This window comes from Mirounga angustirostris, unplaced genomic scaffold (genome assembly GCF_029215605.1).
Source record: "Mirounga angustirostris isolate CCGP_5_RB_7025 unplaced genomic scaffold, mMirAng1.0.hap1 SCAF_12, whole genome shotgun sequence".
In the NCBI taxonomy this organism is placed as follows: domain Eukaryota; kingdom Metazoa; phylum Chordata; class Mammalia; order Carnivora; family Phocidae; genus Mirounga; species Mirounga angustirostris.
Window position 1 is genome coordinate 18,044,716 of NW_026991720.1, and position 16,891 is coordinate 18,061,606.

The following is a 16,891-nucleotide window of genomic DNA, read 5'->3' on the forward strand; positions in this document are numbered from 1 at the left end:
GTTTCTTTTTTCTTTCTGGGTCCTCTCTAGAACTGTTTTTATCTATCCTATGATTATGAAGATATTGTACTATGTTTTCTTCAAGGAGCATTATGAATTAATTTTTATGTTTAGTCCTGTGATCTATCTTGAATTAATTTTGTGTGTGCTGAGAGGGTAGAGGTCAAGTTTATTTTTTCTCTACATGGACACTAGGTTGTTACAGCACCAATCATTAAAAAGACTTATCCCCACCGGATTGCTCTGGTGACTTTATTAAAAATAATTTGGTCTTAAATGTGCTAGTCTATTTCCAGATTCTACTCTGAAACACTGTTTTGCCAATTATTTGTGCTCATTCTACCCATAACTCACATGGTCAGAAATAAACAAAATGTTTAAACAAAATGTTTATGAGGAATTATACTTATGAGAAGTACAAAACCAAAGAAGTATAGTTCTGAGCTTTATTACAAAGCATATAGCATTTAGATCAAGATCTATTACATTGCCAGCCCCTCAGAGGCCCCACTCATACCCCCTTCTGATCACTCGTTCCTCCTTCCCCTTGAACTATAACCATTAACCTTACCATAACACAATCGCTTCTTCATCTGCCTTTATAACTTCATAATCTGAGTATTCATACATATATGTGCATAAATATATCTACGTAAGTATTGATATGAAACTATAGCTTTGTTTTGCCTATTTTTGTACTTACATAAGTTGAATTACATAATAGTCTTCTTTTTTCACATATTTGTGAAATCAATCCATCTTGTGGCGTGTTGCTGTAATTCATTTTTATTGCTATAGAATTTATTACATAAAAATGCTACAATCTATTTATCCACTTCTATTTATAATGGGCATTCAGGTTGTTTCAGGTTAAGGCCATCATGAACAATGGTTCTATGATAAGCTTTATACATGTTCCTTGGAACACATGTGCCCACATTTCTCTTGGTTATAGATCCTGAGGTAGGAATTCTAAATTTTAGGACATACATGGCTTCAATTTTAGTTGACAATGCAAAGCTGTCAACCAATGTATAGAATCAGCCATCAGCAGGTTATGCTCCACACGGTCATCATTGCTTACTGCTGAGCTGAAGTTAAAATGTAAAATGTAGTCTCCTCTGATTTCCATGAAACAGTACTCATCCACTGATGGATATTTGGATTGTTTCCTTTTGGCTATTAGAATAATGGTACTATATTAACACTTACATATAAGCTTTTTGGGGGGCATATGTTTAATTTCTCATCAACACATGTTATCAGATTTTGATTCTAGTTATTCCAGTGGGTATAAAGTGGTATTTCAATGTGGTATTTATTTGCATTTCCCAGATGACTAAAGATGCTGAATATCTTTTCATGTGTTTATTGGCCATGTTTATCTTTAGAGAAAGGTCTTGGCAAAAGTAGCCTAGAAAATGGAAAATTTTTAAAAAGAATAAAGTAATGGTGTGAACCAAGTTTATCACATAACAATTTATTTTAAAGCTTTAAGCTTTAAAATTCATGCCATCATATGAATAGACAAGTTAATGGATTAGAGTAAAATTCAAAATTAGACCTAGAAGTTTAGCATTAATAATTGTGGCATTTCCAATCAGTTTACAGGAAATAATTTAACAACTTTTTAAACAACTGGCTAGCTTGCTTCTTGTAGTACATTTTGAAATCAAAAAGTGTGATGTCTCCAGCTTTGTTCTTCTTTCTGAAGATTAATTTGGCTATCTGTGGCCTTTTGTGTTCCATCTGACTTTTAGAGTTGTTTTTTATTTCTCTGAAAACGCCACTGGGATTTTGATAGGGATTGCATTGTTAACACCACTGAGCTTCAGGGAAATGAAAATCAAAGCCACAGGGAGGTATCATTTCACACCTATTATGATGGTCATTATCCAAAAAACAAAAGACAAGTGTTGGCAAGGAAGTGGAGAAACTGGAACCCCTGTACACTGTTGGTGGGAATAAAAAATAGTACAACCACCATGGAAAGCAGTGTAGAAGTTCCTCAAAAAGTTAAAAATAGAACTACCACATTATCCAGCCGTCCAACCACTGGGTATTTACCCAAAAGAACTTAAATGAGGATCTTGAAGATATATTAGATATTAGCACTCCCACATTCATTGCAGTACTATTCACAATAGCTAAGATGTGGAAACAATCTGAATGTCCACTGATGGATAAATGATACAAAGAGAATGTGCTACACACACACAGGGAGAGGGAGGGAAGGAGGGGGAGAGGGAGGGAAGGAGGGAGAGAGGGAGAGAAATATTATTCAGTTTTAAAAAAGGAAATCCTGCAATATGCAACAACATGGATGAACCCTGAGGACATTATGCTGAATGAAATAAGTCAGTCACAGAAGGACAAATACTACATGATTCCACTTATATAAAGTATCTAAAATAGTCAAACTCATAGAATCAGAAAGTGGAACAGTGGTTGCTAGGAGCAAGCGGGAGGGGAAAATGGGGAGCTACTAATCAACACATTTAAAGCTTCAATAATGCGACGAATAAGCTCTGTAACAACTTTGTGCCTCTAGTTAACAATACTGTATTGCACACTTAAAAATCTGCTGAGGGTAGACCTCATGTTAAGTACTCTTACCATAATAAAATAAATATAAAAACTAAAACAGTCAATATATATATACATAAAGATGTTCAAAGTCACTCATAAATAAAGAATATATAAATTGAAATGCAACATATAAAACAAATGATATCAGACTGTTGAAAATCAGACAAGTAACTAAACAGTGTTTATGAGTGTATGGGAAAATAGGCCCTCTCACTGTGTAGTAAAGGATTAACTCAGCAGGCCTGGGTTGTCCAAACTCTGTATACACAAGAAAGCTTTCACCCTTGTTAAACTCCTAGAAGATAACTTCTCAGACTTTGGAATATCCTGCTTGATGAGAGTCTGTCTGTCTGTCTACTTCGGGCTTTGGGTCATACCAGATAATTATGCCAGCAATGTGACTTATGGTAGAGGGACTTACACCACATGCTATCAATTTTAACAGGAAAGGCTAGAGACTGAGTAACTAAGGTCAGCCACATGAGTACTCCATGGAGATATGACCAGCCCCTAGAAGAAACCATAGACCCCAAAGCTTGGATGAGCTTTCCTGACTGGCAATACTTCATGTGTATTATCTCACATCATGGCTGGGAGTATTAAACACTGTCCATAAGACTACACTGGGAGGGGACAACTGGAAGCTTGTGTCTGATCTCTCCTGGACTCTATTCTATGTTCCTTTTACCTTTGCTGATTTTTTTTTAACCTTTGCTGATTTTAATCTGTATCATTTCAATGTAATAAACCATAACCATGAGTATAGCAGCTTTTGTAAATTTTTTTTGAGTTCTAGGAGTCCTTCTATAATCATTCAACCTGAGGGTAATCTTGAAGACCACCAACCACACTCATACAAACTTATGACTATACATTGTTACAGCTCCTTTTGAAGGGCAATTTGGCAGTATCCTTTTAACTAGAAACTCCAGGAATTTACTCTACAACTAGACACACACACACACACACACACACACACACACAGAAGGACATATATAAAAGAATGTTCATGAAGTTCTGTTTGTCAGAGCCAAAGACTGGAAACATCTAAAACTCAATGATAGGGCAGCAGTTAAAGAAAGTATTGTATTCACTGAATTAAATCTAATGAACCAATTTATTTAAAAAAGAGATTGGTATATATGAGCTTATATGGAAAGACTTTCAAGGTATATGGTTGTGTAGGATAGTGTTCATTTATAGCTGACTGGAAAAGCTCTATTTTTATAGCTGGGAAAGTCTGGATATCTAGCTTTGACAGTTGGCCAAGGTAAGGACAGTAAGATTTATAATGTGCTATTTAAAGTCTGAAACTCCCCTGATACCCATCATGGGCAGTTTGTTTACTGGTTTTCATTTGGCAGAATCAGACAGCCTGACTTGACCATAAGACCAGGGGGGCCTAAACACCCAGCTGAGAACTTTTGACTTAAAGTTTTCTGAAGCATATGTGTGTGTGTGTGTGTGTGTGTGTGTATACACATACATATATATAGAGAGAGAGAGAGAAAGGAGAGGGGGAAAGAGGGAGACACGCACTTCTCCCTTCCCCTCTTTCTCTATATACTAGATAATATAAAGAGAAAACTTAGTTTGTAAGAATGCCTAAGTAGCATCTAATTTAAGTAAGCAATACAGTAAGTATAGACAGTTACAGTAACTATAGCCAGTTTTTAATTTTATTCACCAGTGAATGTCTAATAAGATCTCTACCTGGCAATAATGTATATGCTATCATCAACCCAAGGTGAAAAACAGTGGTAGTGAGGAGGTAATGAATAATGGAAATGTTTCTATTATTCAGGTGTGAGGACTGGGAAGATAAGGCTGCAAAACACTGAATGAAAACAAAATTTGGGACTGCATATACAGAAACATAAAAATATTCACTAAAATATGTCCTCTTTGGGTCCATAAAACATACATTAAGGGAAAGAAGCAGAAAGAGGGAAGGAGAGAAAAAAAGACAAAGGGGCACAAAGATAAAAAAAAAAATAAGAGCGGAAGAGAAGTGGAAAAAAAGGGAGAAAGAAAGAAAGAGGATAAAGATACACAGAGGAGAAAAAAGATATTCGGGGGGTGCGGGGAGCAAGAGATATGGAGAAAAAAGGAGCAAGACTGCAGAACCATCTGGCATACCCTCTGTCCATGACCTCACTTTATGTATGAGTTTGAATGTGACTGGAATAGTCATGCTATTTCAAATTGCTCAGAATTACAAAATTCTGGCACATGTTTTACGTCCCCCTTTTAAGCACATGTGGCTTCTGAACACTTGAAATGTGGCTGATCTGAGCTAAAATGCAAGTGTAAATGCACACCAGATTTCATATGAAAAAAAAAAGAATGCAAAATACTTTGGATAAATTTGGGTTAAATAAAATATATTTTTGAAATCAATTTCACTTGTTTCTTTTTCCTTTTTCAAATGTGGCCACTAGAAAATTTTAAATGATACATATAGCTCATGCTTTATTCCTGCTGGAATGCAATATTCTAACACCACGAGTCTCCTCATTAAAATTAAGGTTGGCAAAGTTAGTTTGCTAATATTTGAATTCCAAAAACTGCTAAGAACATACCAATATGCTGGACCTTTTCATCAATGACCTCACAGTGGTACGGCCACCGTGTAGGGCTCAGTGGACCAGAAGAAGAGACACCATATAAATCTCGTGGTTCACGAAGACGTGGCACCCATCTCCCTAGTTGATATTCCAACAGTATCTGGGTAGTTCGGGGGAAAAATGGGTCACTAATAGAGTCAGCTGAAAAAAAGATTCAAACACAATCATGAGTGATAAGCAGCAAAACCCCAATTCCTATACTTTTTAAATATATTCCTTTTTCCCTTCCAATACCACTAATTTGTATTTATGGATATCATTTTATAATTCATGCCATTTTAAAAATAAAGTTACTATTGAAATTTTATAACAGTTGATCTTCACAATAGCCAAAAAGTAGTTGTTGACCTCAGATACTATTAATTTATGCTAAATTCTCAATGCTACTCCAAAAACATTTGTTTCTTGCAGGTTTTCTAGCAAACTGTCTACTGTTGAGTCTTTTTTTTTAAGATTTTATTTATTTGAGAGAGAGAGACAGAGACAGCACGAGCTGGAGGAGGGACAGAGGGAAAGTGAGATGGACAAGCAGACTCCTGCGGAGCATGGAGCCTGATGCAGGGCTGGATCCCAGGACCCTGAGACTCAGGACCCTGGGATCATGACCTGAGCTGAAGTCAGATGCTTAACCGACTGAGCCACCCAGGCGCCTCTACTTAAACTTAAACACACTGAGGCAACTATTTGCCCAATGGGTTAAATACACCCCATAGCCATAATTCCTTACCACCTACTAGCTCTATATCTTCAAAGGTTGCTAGAGAACTCTCAGTCACAACTTCTTCTCAGTTCTCATTCTAGGGTCACTGTGTGACATAACCCCAAGAGCATAATACACACAGAATACAATGGGGTTGCCCCAAGTAGGTAGTGCAGAGGCCCTGTCTCTTTCAATGGGCTAGCTGTGGGGCATCAAATTGCTGTGGATAATCTCCCCTCCCTAAGCTCCTGTACCTTGTCTTTTATGATGCTACACTTTCTGGTTTTCTCCCTACTGTTCACATACTTGGTTCTCCATTTGTCTCCTCTTGCTCTACCACCTCCAAAACGTGGCTTTTTACCTAGATTTAGTTTGGGGCTATTTTTGTACAAGAGCAGATATAGCAAGTTGGACTAGGAGTCAGACAAACTGAGTTCTATTCTACCACTTTGTTTCTATACGATTTTGCTTGGCTAATGCAGCCTCTTTGAACATAAATTTTACTGTATGTGAATAAGAAATAATAACACCTTCCCTTGCTACTTCTCAGGATTGTTATTTAGATCCATTTATTCAACAGACTGTTACTAAGCATCTAGTATTTCATTATGTGAACAGACCACATTTTGTCTAATTTATGATATGACTCAAAAATGGCAAGGCAGCTATGAATTAGAAAATAAAATTAGATCCATATCTCATACTATTCATAAATGTAAATTATAGAGAAATTAAATACCAAAATTCAAAGTATTTAAACTTAGATGATTATATTGGTGACCTTGGGGTAGGGAAGCTTAAACAGATATAAAAATAAAGAGCCACAAATAAATGATAAATTTAACATCAAAATAATTCTAAATAATAGAAGCAACATTAAAAAAGGATTACTATGAACAGGCAATTCATTATAAGAGTGACTAGAGACAAGCATATAAAATAATTCTCAATTTCTTCAGCAATAAAGGAAATGTTAGTGAAAACAGTGAGTCACCTCCTTTCTTCCAACAGATTGGCAAAATTTTAAAAAGAAAAAAAGGATGGCAAGAAGTCCATAAATTAGTACTACAAATTTTCTATGAGTATGGGTATAGATATGTGTATAAATGCAAAGAAAAAGGTCTAGAAGGATACATACCAAACTGAGAATAGTAGGTATCTCAAAAGATTTGTTTTAGGATGATGGTAAAAAAAGAAAGGAAAAGAAAAAAAAGAAAAAGAGGAAAAAAGATAAATTAAAGCCTTATTTCAATTTCAGATTACTTGTGATAGATATGTGAATTCTAAGAAGAAATATTTTAGATATACACTAAAAAAACCCTCTAAATGTATACATTTAAAAAAAATAAAGTATACATCAAGATTCCATATATATGTTCATTTGCAAATCAATCACTTAAGGAAACTATACAGGCAAACTTCATTTAAATAAAAATGTACTTCAAAACAGTGTCCATTATAACTTGAGTCATACAGTAAATTTTAAGAGCTAGTTATTTAAAGAAATGCCTATTTAAATCCTTATGTTAAGTGTATTCCTTTATAAAGTAATGACAACTTTTATTTAGTTTCATTAAATATCAGGTTTACCTAAAACCTTAAAAGTTTGAGCTCCAAAAGATTCTTATAAAAGTGGATACATTTTCTTTCCTTATCCAATATCAGAATACACTTCTATATTATTCAATCTGAATTTTTTCTAGTTTCTTCATTTTCTTATTTTTCACTGACCCTGAGTGAATACTCAAGGTCTTATCCTAAAGAGAAGGGAGAATATATGGATAAGTTCAAACCTGTTAAAAGTGCACACCGGTGGATATCTTCGCTTACAAATTTCATGAAGTTATCCTCATCCTAAAACAGGAGAGTTTTAAAATATTTTTAAAAAACCAAGTTTCCACATCCAGAAATTTTTTACATCTATTTTAGTACTTAGAATTGAGTGCTTCTTTCTATTCTGTAATGAATGAAAAAAATCAAAGGATTATTATGGGCCACTGGTCTCAAAGTGCCCAATACTTCAAATATCCTGAAACCTTCAAGTTTTCATCCCCCTTCTTTCATTGGATACGGTCATATTAATGACTGTACGGAGGAAATACAGTTTAAAAATTCCTGGAAACCTGGCAAGACAATTTAAACTTCAATAAAGTTAACAAAAAGAAAAGCAGCACAGAAAGCCATGGACTTAAAGAGTGATACATTATTTTAGGGAGCTTATTTTGGGACCTTAACTTATATACCTGATAATTTACATTTTACTAAAATCTGAAGGAAATCTCTCATATGTACCAGAACCAGACAAACTATTTTGAAATACTGCATTTTGTTTTTCCCTTTTTCTTCCTCCATGTCCTTTCCTTTGTTACATCAGAGCCACATTAAACCTATTATGGTGATACCCAGGTTTAGAACACAGGGGATCTGGTATTACGATACATATTATGATGTAACAGAATACATATAAGTGAACATGAATTATAAAAATAAAACCTTAGTAATGATTTAATACACACTGTTAAGTAAAACTCAGAGGAATCTTAGCCAAAATATTTTCTCAAAAATATCAATATAGGTTCTCTTTCTAGATAAGGCATACTGCACATAGTAGTATCTTGGCTTTCAAATTATTTTCCAACTTCAGTGACAAGTGGTTTAAACATCAATTGATTTTTACAACCAACTGATTTTGTAATATTTTTACTGGGAATTTATAACAAGTTTTATCTGAAATTAAGTGGGATAAAGTTGAAAAAAAACATACGGATTCATCATCACTGATTGTTCTGTCTGAATAGTCTTCCTTTTCTGAATCTTCTGACATTTCTTCCAATATCTGGCTTGAAATTTCTTTTATTATGTAGGTAGGCTGTAAAACAATTTCTAGGCAACTTATTTGACAGTTTGCTGTTTAACTTGAAGGTGTTTATTACATTAAATGAGTAACCCCAGATATATCCAATTGTGTTTAATTAACAGTGACAACAGGCTTCTCTAAAAGCTAAATTAATTAGGACACAGCTAATTAAACATTCAGCTTCAAAGATTTGAAGAAATTTTCCATTTCCATGAAAAAGAGACAAAAATCACAATAAAAGACTAATCAAGTAAATAATTTAATTGAAAAAAGAAATCTCCAGGCTACACAGCCAAATCATTTACATCCTGTATTTACATTACCACAGGGCATAGCAAGTTCAGAATGATCCTGAGGCATTTAAAAAGATCACGAATGAAAGAAAAATTATAGTTACTTACTCAGGCAATGAAATCTAACAACACAGTTTAAATTTTTTTCTGCTTAATTTTCAATTGACCAAAAGCTCAAATGACTACAATACACTTTTCTCTTTATATTTTGGTTAATATTCTGTAGATACTGTCTCTAATATTCAATTATTCTTAAATCTCAATAGCTATCAGAAGGTTATATTGGCCATGACCACTACTCCTCCCATGCAAGCATCCTCCCAAGTGGCTATTAAGACAATGGAGTAACAGAAATTCCTTGCTACGATTCTACTATTTTTGAGAGACCAAAGGAATTTGCCAGTTTCCAATCTATTGGTTTATGCTCCTCTCTACACAGAGCAAATAACTACTAATGCAAGAGGGAAGACCCCGCCAGTATTGAGACTTAAGTCTCAATCTGGGGATCACCACAATTCCAAATTTGGAAAACTTGGCATAAATCCTGATCCTATTGCCTTACACGAACACAGGCGGCACACCAGCGTGCTGACCTGCTGTAATGTAAAACCTGGGCTTCAGGAAAGCCACACACACAGATTATCTGATGGGCGCCTCCTGCGTAGCTTCCACGTCGGCGGCAGAAGAGGCAAAAGCAGACGCTTCCAAGCCCAGCCGCGCCGGGCAGGTCTGCGGGCAGGCACGGTCACTTTCTAGGTGGGGAGGACTGGGGCCTTTTAAGCCACAAGTGGTGTCGGCAAGGTGTTCCTCCCACCCTCACTTCTGGACGCGGCAGTATGGGAAGGAGCCCATTTTCTGGAACGCGCGGTCTTCCAGGCGCGCTCGCTTCCCGCAGGGGGCGTCCCGTCTGCGATGTCTTTCCCCTCTCGACCGCCTTGGCCGGGCCCTCGCCCCCGCCCCGAGTCCTCTGGCCTGGCCAGTCGTCCGTTCCCTGGCGGGAGCAGCCGTCCTACCGGAGACACCGACAGTCTAGTAGCTGGAAGCAACGCCGCTGTAGTTTAACAGCCCCAGCCACGCCCTTCGCCCCGCAAGAGGCGAGGCCACTCGTTTCCAGGGCAACGGGACCCCCCCTCGCGAGACTTCCCACAGTCCTCGGGAATCACCTAGCGACCAGCGCGGAGGAAAAGAGCCCACGCGGGATTTCGGCCGGGGAAGGGGAGAGCCCAGGGGATGACGGGAACTAGGGGCTGAGGAGCTGGGGGCGGAGAGAATCCGCAGCTGCGTTAGGGTGGAGCGCGGGGCCTGGCGGGAAAATTTAGGAGTGGGGAAGACGGAGCAGGGCTTTGTCCCTCAGGTTCTGCCCGTCGGTTGTTTGTCATGTCCTTTCTCCGAGGAGGCAACAGAGCTTACTGGTTAAGACTTGGGCTTTGTTGGTCTTCATTTGTACCCACACTGGGGGGCATTCTGCACGATTGTGTGACTATAATCATCTTTATTCAGAAAACGAAACTTCTCTCTAAATACTTGATAATCGAGGGATAGACGATACTCAAAATTCTTACCAGCTGAGAGATTCTTCAAGTAGCATAATTGTTAGCGAATGTATTGAACACCTGTTACCTTCCGAGGCGCTACGTAAATCACTTTACATGTATTGTCTTATCTAATTAAATACGTTCTTCCCATAACGGACTTAGACATTCTGGTCCGTAAGAGACTTAAAGACATTATTCCTGAAATCATCTTGATTTCCCCCTGGCCTTTACGTCTGGTTGGTAATTTAACATATTTGAAACAGCTTTCCAAGTGTAGCTGAAAAAAAGTCTTGAGCTGTTTGGTGTGTATGGGAGGAAAAATGTTTACTCTGTCTTCCTGAGTTCTTTTGGCTGGTATATTCATTAAATTGATGAGGTTCATAGGAGAAAAATAAGTTTAATTTCTTATGTGTGGACACCTCACAAGGACAGGAGAGCCTCCACGACAGGCAACTGAGGCTCATATGCTACCCCGAACTAAAGAGAAGGTGGGGCCTGGGGCTTCAAAGGGAAGGAAGACAATTCACAGGAAGGTGGGAAGAGCAAATGTTTGGTAAACAAATGTTTTGCCGTGCCATGCCATGCAGAGACAGGGGACACAGAGAGGAATTTGAACAAAAACATGCCCTTGCCAAGCTCCTTCTGGCTTGCTGCACCTAGCCCATACTCTTTGTAGTTCTCTCCGGTGATAGCTGTTTTCCTGGATCAGGCCCTCTTTCTAAATTCTTAGAGGCAGTTAAGGGGGAGATAAAAAGCTCTTCCTGAGTCTTTGGGCCTAGATTGTCTTCAGCTTCAAATAATCTGCATGCCAAGTGGCACATTTTGTGGATGTTAATTCTGAACCCCATCAGGTGCCTTTTATAGCTGTACTATGTTTTATGCCATACATATGCAACAAAAAGGTGACATACACAGAGAATATTTAAATGTGGAATCTATTTTTCTGTTGGATTTTAGAGTCAGGGTTGCAACCCATAGGGTGTCAGATATATAAGGTGAAGAAGCTCCCAAGAAATTAGCTAACCAGGTTACACAAGAAATCAAAGGCAGAGCTGGGGCTTAAGTCTCATGATTTTTAGTCTAAATATTTACATGATCATATTTCAAGTACTCCTATAGAGAAAAATTATTTCAGTGCATAAATAAATAGTAATTCAACCAAACTTTGAAAATCATGATCATTTATTCTTTCATTATTTCAACTAATTTTTATTGAATGCCTACTACTTGGCAGGGATTGTTCGTTCTCCTGTAAGGCTATTGGAGGAAACCAAACAGACATTCCTCAGGGAGGTTATGGGAGAAGACAGACAAACCAATGGGAAAAAAAGAAAAACAACAACAAAAAAAAACAAAACCCCACTCAGGTGATGATGATTGCTATGGAGAGAAATAAAGAAGAGAAAAATAAAGAGCCTGGGAAGTACTCCAGGTGGGTGGGCCTTGGTAGGGGTAGCGCTCATTCCTTCCCTCCCTCCCTCCCTCCCTCTCTCTCTCTCTTTTTAAAAGATTTATTTATTTATTCAAGGGAGGAGAGGGAAGGGGCAGAGGGAGAGGGAGAGAGAAAAGCAGACTCTGTGCTGAGTGCAGAGCCTGATGTGGGTCTCAATCCCAAGACCCTGAGATGAAACTAAAAGTCAAGACGCTTAACCCGACTGAGCCACCAAGGAGCCTCCCCCACCCCTTTTTAAAGTAAACTCTACACCCAACATGGGGCTTGAGCTTACGACCCTGAGATCAAGAGTCGCATGCTCTACTGAGGAGCCAGGTGTCGCAGGGTACCTCTTTTGATAGGGTGTCCAGGGAAGCCTCTGTGACCAGGAGGCATTTGAGCAGAGACAGAAGCAAAAGGATGAGCCATGTTTATGTCCAGGGAAGACCTTGCTAGGTGGGGAAAGCAGCAAGTACAAAGGCTCTGAGAGAAGACCAGGTTATGAATTTTACTAGGCTGTACTGTTTAGGTGAAGCTTAACTGGAGTATCATTTTTAGGAAAATTTCATTAGGATTTCCTTCGTAAGTAAATTTTAAGTTGTTTCCTTAAATACCTGCTTCTTTTGAACTTTTTTTTTTTAACTTACTGTATTTCAGATGGTAGTATATAGTGAAAATTCTTTGTCTTTAAGTTAGAGCGGAAGTAAGGCCTGGAGTAAGTTTCTCCGAAGGACTTCGTCAATCTGAATTTTTGTTTCCCTTCCCTATTATCTTATCTGAGCAGTTCACAGGACAGACTCCTTATATACACAGCTTTGGCTTCTTGACAAGGCAACTTTACTTCAGCAGCAACTTTCCCTTGTCCTATTTTTTTGTGACTTTATTTAGTCTAAGCCTGCAGTATAAAAGGCATTATAATAAAAGTAAGAAAAGAGGAAAAGGAAAGCCAAAACAATACTCCAAAGAGCACAATGACTAGTGTGGGAATCAGGAGGAAAATTTACTTTAGCAACATGCCCAAATGTAAGTTGTGTTAGGAATGTAAGTTATTTTGTGGAAGTATATCACTTGGACTTTGTTGAGCAGAGACTTAAATACAGTGACTAGGGCAATCAGAGTTATTTATGACATCACAGAATTTAGTGGTTATGTGGCTGTCGAGGTCTTGTCACAGTTTGGCTGAGGAAGCCATAGTAGGTCCTAGGAGTCCTGCGGTCCTCTACTATACCCATCTTGGCTTTCCTCAGACTATCTGGGTCTAGAATGTCCTGCTATAGGGTCAAACCTCTCAAACTGTTTCCAAGTTCAAACCTTGAGTTTTTTTTTTTGTAGATTTTATTTATTTATCTGACAGAGAGAGGGAACACAAGCAGGGGGAGTGGGAGAGGGAGAAACAGGCTTCCTGCTGAGCAGGGAGCCCGATGTGGGGCTCGGTCCCAGGACCCTGGGATCATGACCTGAACCGAAGGCAGACGCTTAACGACTGAGCCACCCAGGCGCCCCTAAACCTTGAGATTTTTAAAAAAGATTTATTTATTTTGAAAGAGAGAGAAAGAGAGAATGTGCATGGTGGGGAGGGGCAGAGGGAGAGGGAGAAAAGAATCCCAAGCAGACTCCCCGCTGAGCTTGGAGCCCGCCGAGGGGCTTGATCCCAGGACCCTGCTGAGGGGCTTGATCCCAGGACCCTGAGATCATGACCTGAGCCCAAATCAAGAGTCGGATGCTTAACTGACCGAGCCACCCAGGAGCCCCTCAAACCTTGAGACTTGTCTCAGCCAATTAACTAACCAAGACTCAGCTCAAGGGTCATCCCCATAGTGAAGTCCTTTCTAATCCCTCTATCACTGGTACAAGTAGTTTGTATTGTTAGTTTGTATAATGTGTCTAAATCGGGGGACTATAGTAAAGCATTATTCTCCTAAACACTTGGAAATGAGGTTAGTAAGAATGCCCCTGCCTACCTAACAAATAATGGAGAGGATAAATCACCTCAAAAGAGAAAGAATGTTCAGTGTGAAGTCTCATGACAAAAACCATGAAATGGTCCTCCCCGCCGGCAACCCTCACCAAATACCTGCCCCTGAACTGTGCAACAATGAAGTCCCCTTTCCCACGGAGGACATGTTGCCAGATTCCACAACTTTCTAGCCACTTTCAGCTACTAAAACACTAAAACTTTTGGTTTTTAAGATTTTACTCTGAAATTTGGTATCAAGTTCATTTTAAATGTCAGTTTCAAACTGGAATCAAAGCCTTCTTCCTCCTTACCCTCCAGACAGCCTAGATCTACCCCTAGCTCTGGTGGCTTGGGAAGTGGGAGTGAGTTGGTGTTTTGCTATTTGCATTCATCCTGGCTTCCTTCTACGTGCCAGTCCTTGTTATGTTAGGATGAGCAGGGGCTGGGGAGGAAAAGGGCAAAAGTCTCTTTAACTGGGCCAAATTGTAGTCTACACAGTTGGTCTCAAGTGCTGTTCTTGCTCTTTGTGGGCTTCATGAGGGTGGTGACTCGGAACTTTCTTCAAGGCAAGCTCGAAGCCTTTCTTCAAAGCATTAACAATCTCTTGTGAGAGATTGTGGGGAATCCTTGTGAGGAGTGTTGGCTCAGAGGCCAACTGCCTGGGCTCAAATATTCTGCCACTTAATAGCTGTATGATCTTAAGTCTTTATCTTATTTTATTTTATTATTTATTTATTTATTTATTTATTTATTTATTTATTTATTTATTTTTAGAGAGTGAGTGTGTGTGTGCGCATGCGGGAAGGGACAGAGGAAGAGGGAGAGAGAGAGAATCCCAAGCAGGCTCCAACTCGGGGCTTGATCTCACGACCTTGAGATCATGACCTGAGCTGAAATCAAGAGTCAGACGCTTGACCTTAAGACTGAGCCACCCAGGCGCCCCTTGAGCAAATTCTTTAACTTCTCTGTGCCTCAATTTATTTACATGTAGGGTGTGGATAATACAATACTACGGAAGGTCCCCAACTTATGCTGGTTCAACTTATGATTTTTCAATTTTACAATGGTATGAATTGTAAAAGCAATATGAATTCCGTAGAAACCATACTTGGAATTTTGACTTTGGATCTTTTCCTGGGTTAGCCACATGCAGGATGATCCTCTCTCAGAATGCTGGGCAGTATGGTAGGGTGCCACAGCTCCCAGTCAGCCACGCAATCATGAGGACAAACAACTAATATACTTACAACCCTTCTGTTTTTTCACTTTCAGTACAATATTCAATAAATTAGGGATGCCTGGGTGACTCAGTCAGTAAGCATCTGCCTTCGGCTCAGGTCATGATCCCAGGGTCCTGGGATCGAGCCCCACATCAGGCTCCTTGCTCAGTGGGAAGCCTGCTTCTCCCTCTCCCACTCCCCCTGCTTGTGTTCCCTCTCTCGCTGTATCTCTGTCAAATAAATAAATAAAATCTTTAAAAAAAATTCAACAAGTTATATGAGATATTCAACACTTTATTATCAAATAGGCTTTGTTAGATAATTTGCCCAACTGTAGGCTAATATCAGCATAGGCTAATATACGTTTAAGGCAGGCTAGGCTAAGCTATGATGTTTAGTTGGTTAGGTGTATTAAATGCATTTTTGACTTAGGATCTTTTCAACTTACAGTGGGTTTATTGGGGTGTGACCCTATCGTAAGTCAAGAGAGATGTGTGGTGCCTATCTTGTGGGGTTGTGGTGAGGCTTAAATGAGTGAATAACATGTAAAGTGCTTAGAAAGTGCCTGGAATATGGGAAGGACCCAATAAAATGTTAGCTGTCGTTAACATTTGACCAGCAGACCTCCAACTGGTGACGATGATACCATACCACTCTGATACCTGGGCATCTACTTGCCTTGCTGTGGTGATCCCTGCATGATGACAGAGTGTCATCCCTGACCCAGTGTCATCTTCACAAGCAGCTCTAGGACTGGTGGGAACATATGGGACCTATCTGTCTACTATACATTGGCACAGTGCTGTCCTATCTGGCCTGTTTTTTTCAATTCGCTTTTCTGTGAGCTAGGGAGCATGGAGACAAATTAGCCAACTCCTGGCTAGGCAGCCATCCAACAGGAAACAAAATGCCAGGCTCCCCTTCAGTCAGACACCTCTAGTCCTCAGGGATTCTCTTGGCTGCCCCCTCTCTCAGAAATAGCACCTTAGCTCACAGAAGGATAATGCTGCTCACAGAAGCCCAGTGTTCTCATGAGAGCAATTTCTCATTGCAAACTAGTATGCTGCCATTCTGACTTTACGTAGTATATTGGGTTTCTGAGCTTGGTTAACTTGCTAGTACAGCCACAAAAGAATAAAAAATAGATTCCTTCTCTGGATGCTGACCAAATCGTTTTTCAGGCTATAAAACTTAATAGCAGAGCTTGAACTGAGGCATGTTAATGCCACCCACCTGGCCTTCTTAGGAGCCACTGGCCACCTGTGTCCCAGAAGTACCCTTTTGAATTTCTGTTAGACAACTCTGTCCTCCAGGCCTCTGTTATGCCCCTTAATGCACCCCTGTCACAATATCGACACTCTACTGCATTTAGTCTACTCATTTCTGTGTCCTACTATTTAATATCAAAGCCCCTTAAGGGCAGGGGGCTGGGCTTTTAGTTATCTTTTGTATCTCTAGTGCCTAATGTTGATGGGTATCTGTAGGTCTTCAAAAAATATGTATAAAAAATGTGCTGAGTGTTTAGCACTATGTGCTGAGTGTTTAGCACTCAGTGAGGATCGTTGGAGTGCACATTTCCACACAGAGCCTAGAGTGAGACCTTGCTACTTGAAATGTGTTCCCCAATGCAGCAGTAGCCAATGAAGCATCACTGGAGAACCTATTAGAAATGCAGAATCTT

The 16,891-nt window shown here is 39.2% G+C and overlaps 1 protein-coding gene across 6 annotated transcripts in view; it reads right to left on the reverse strand.

The window, feature by feature from the left end:
- Positions 1–10,732, reverse strand: part of AGBL3 (AGBL carboxypeptidase 3) — a 59,775-nt gene extending 49,043 nt beyond the window's left edge. Inside the window, exons 1-4 of one of the 6 annotated variants that reach the window (XM_064574923.1) lie at positions 9,660–10,731; positions 8,681–8,785; positions 7,710–7,770; positions 5,172–5,357 (exon numbers count right to left, since the gene is read on the reverse strand). In XM_064574923.1, the coding sequence (XP_064430993.1) occupies positions 5,172–5,357; positions 7,710–7,770; positions 8,681–8,740 (307 nt within the window). In that variant the 5' untranslated portion in view covers positions 8,741–8,785; positions 9,660–10,731. Of the gene's footprint in view, positions 1–5,171; positions 5,358–7,709; positions 7,771–8,680 lie in introns of those variants that run through there. The other 5 variants (XM_054505188.2, XM_045864234.3, XM_064574925.1 and 2 more) reach the window with 5 other exon arrangements.
- Between the last annotated feature and the right edge of the window lie 6,159 nt (positions 10,733–16,891).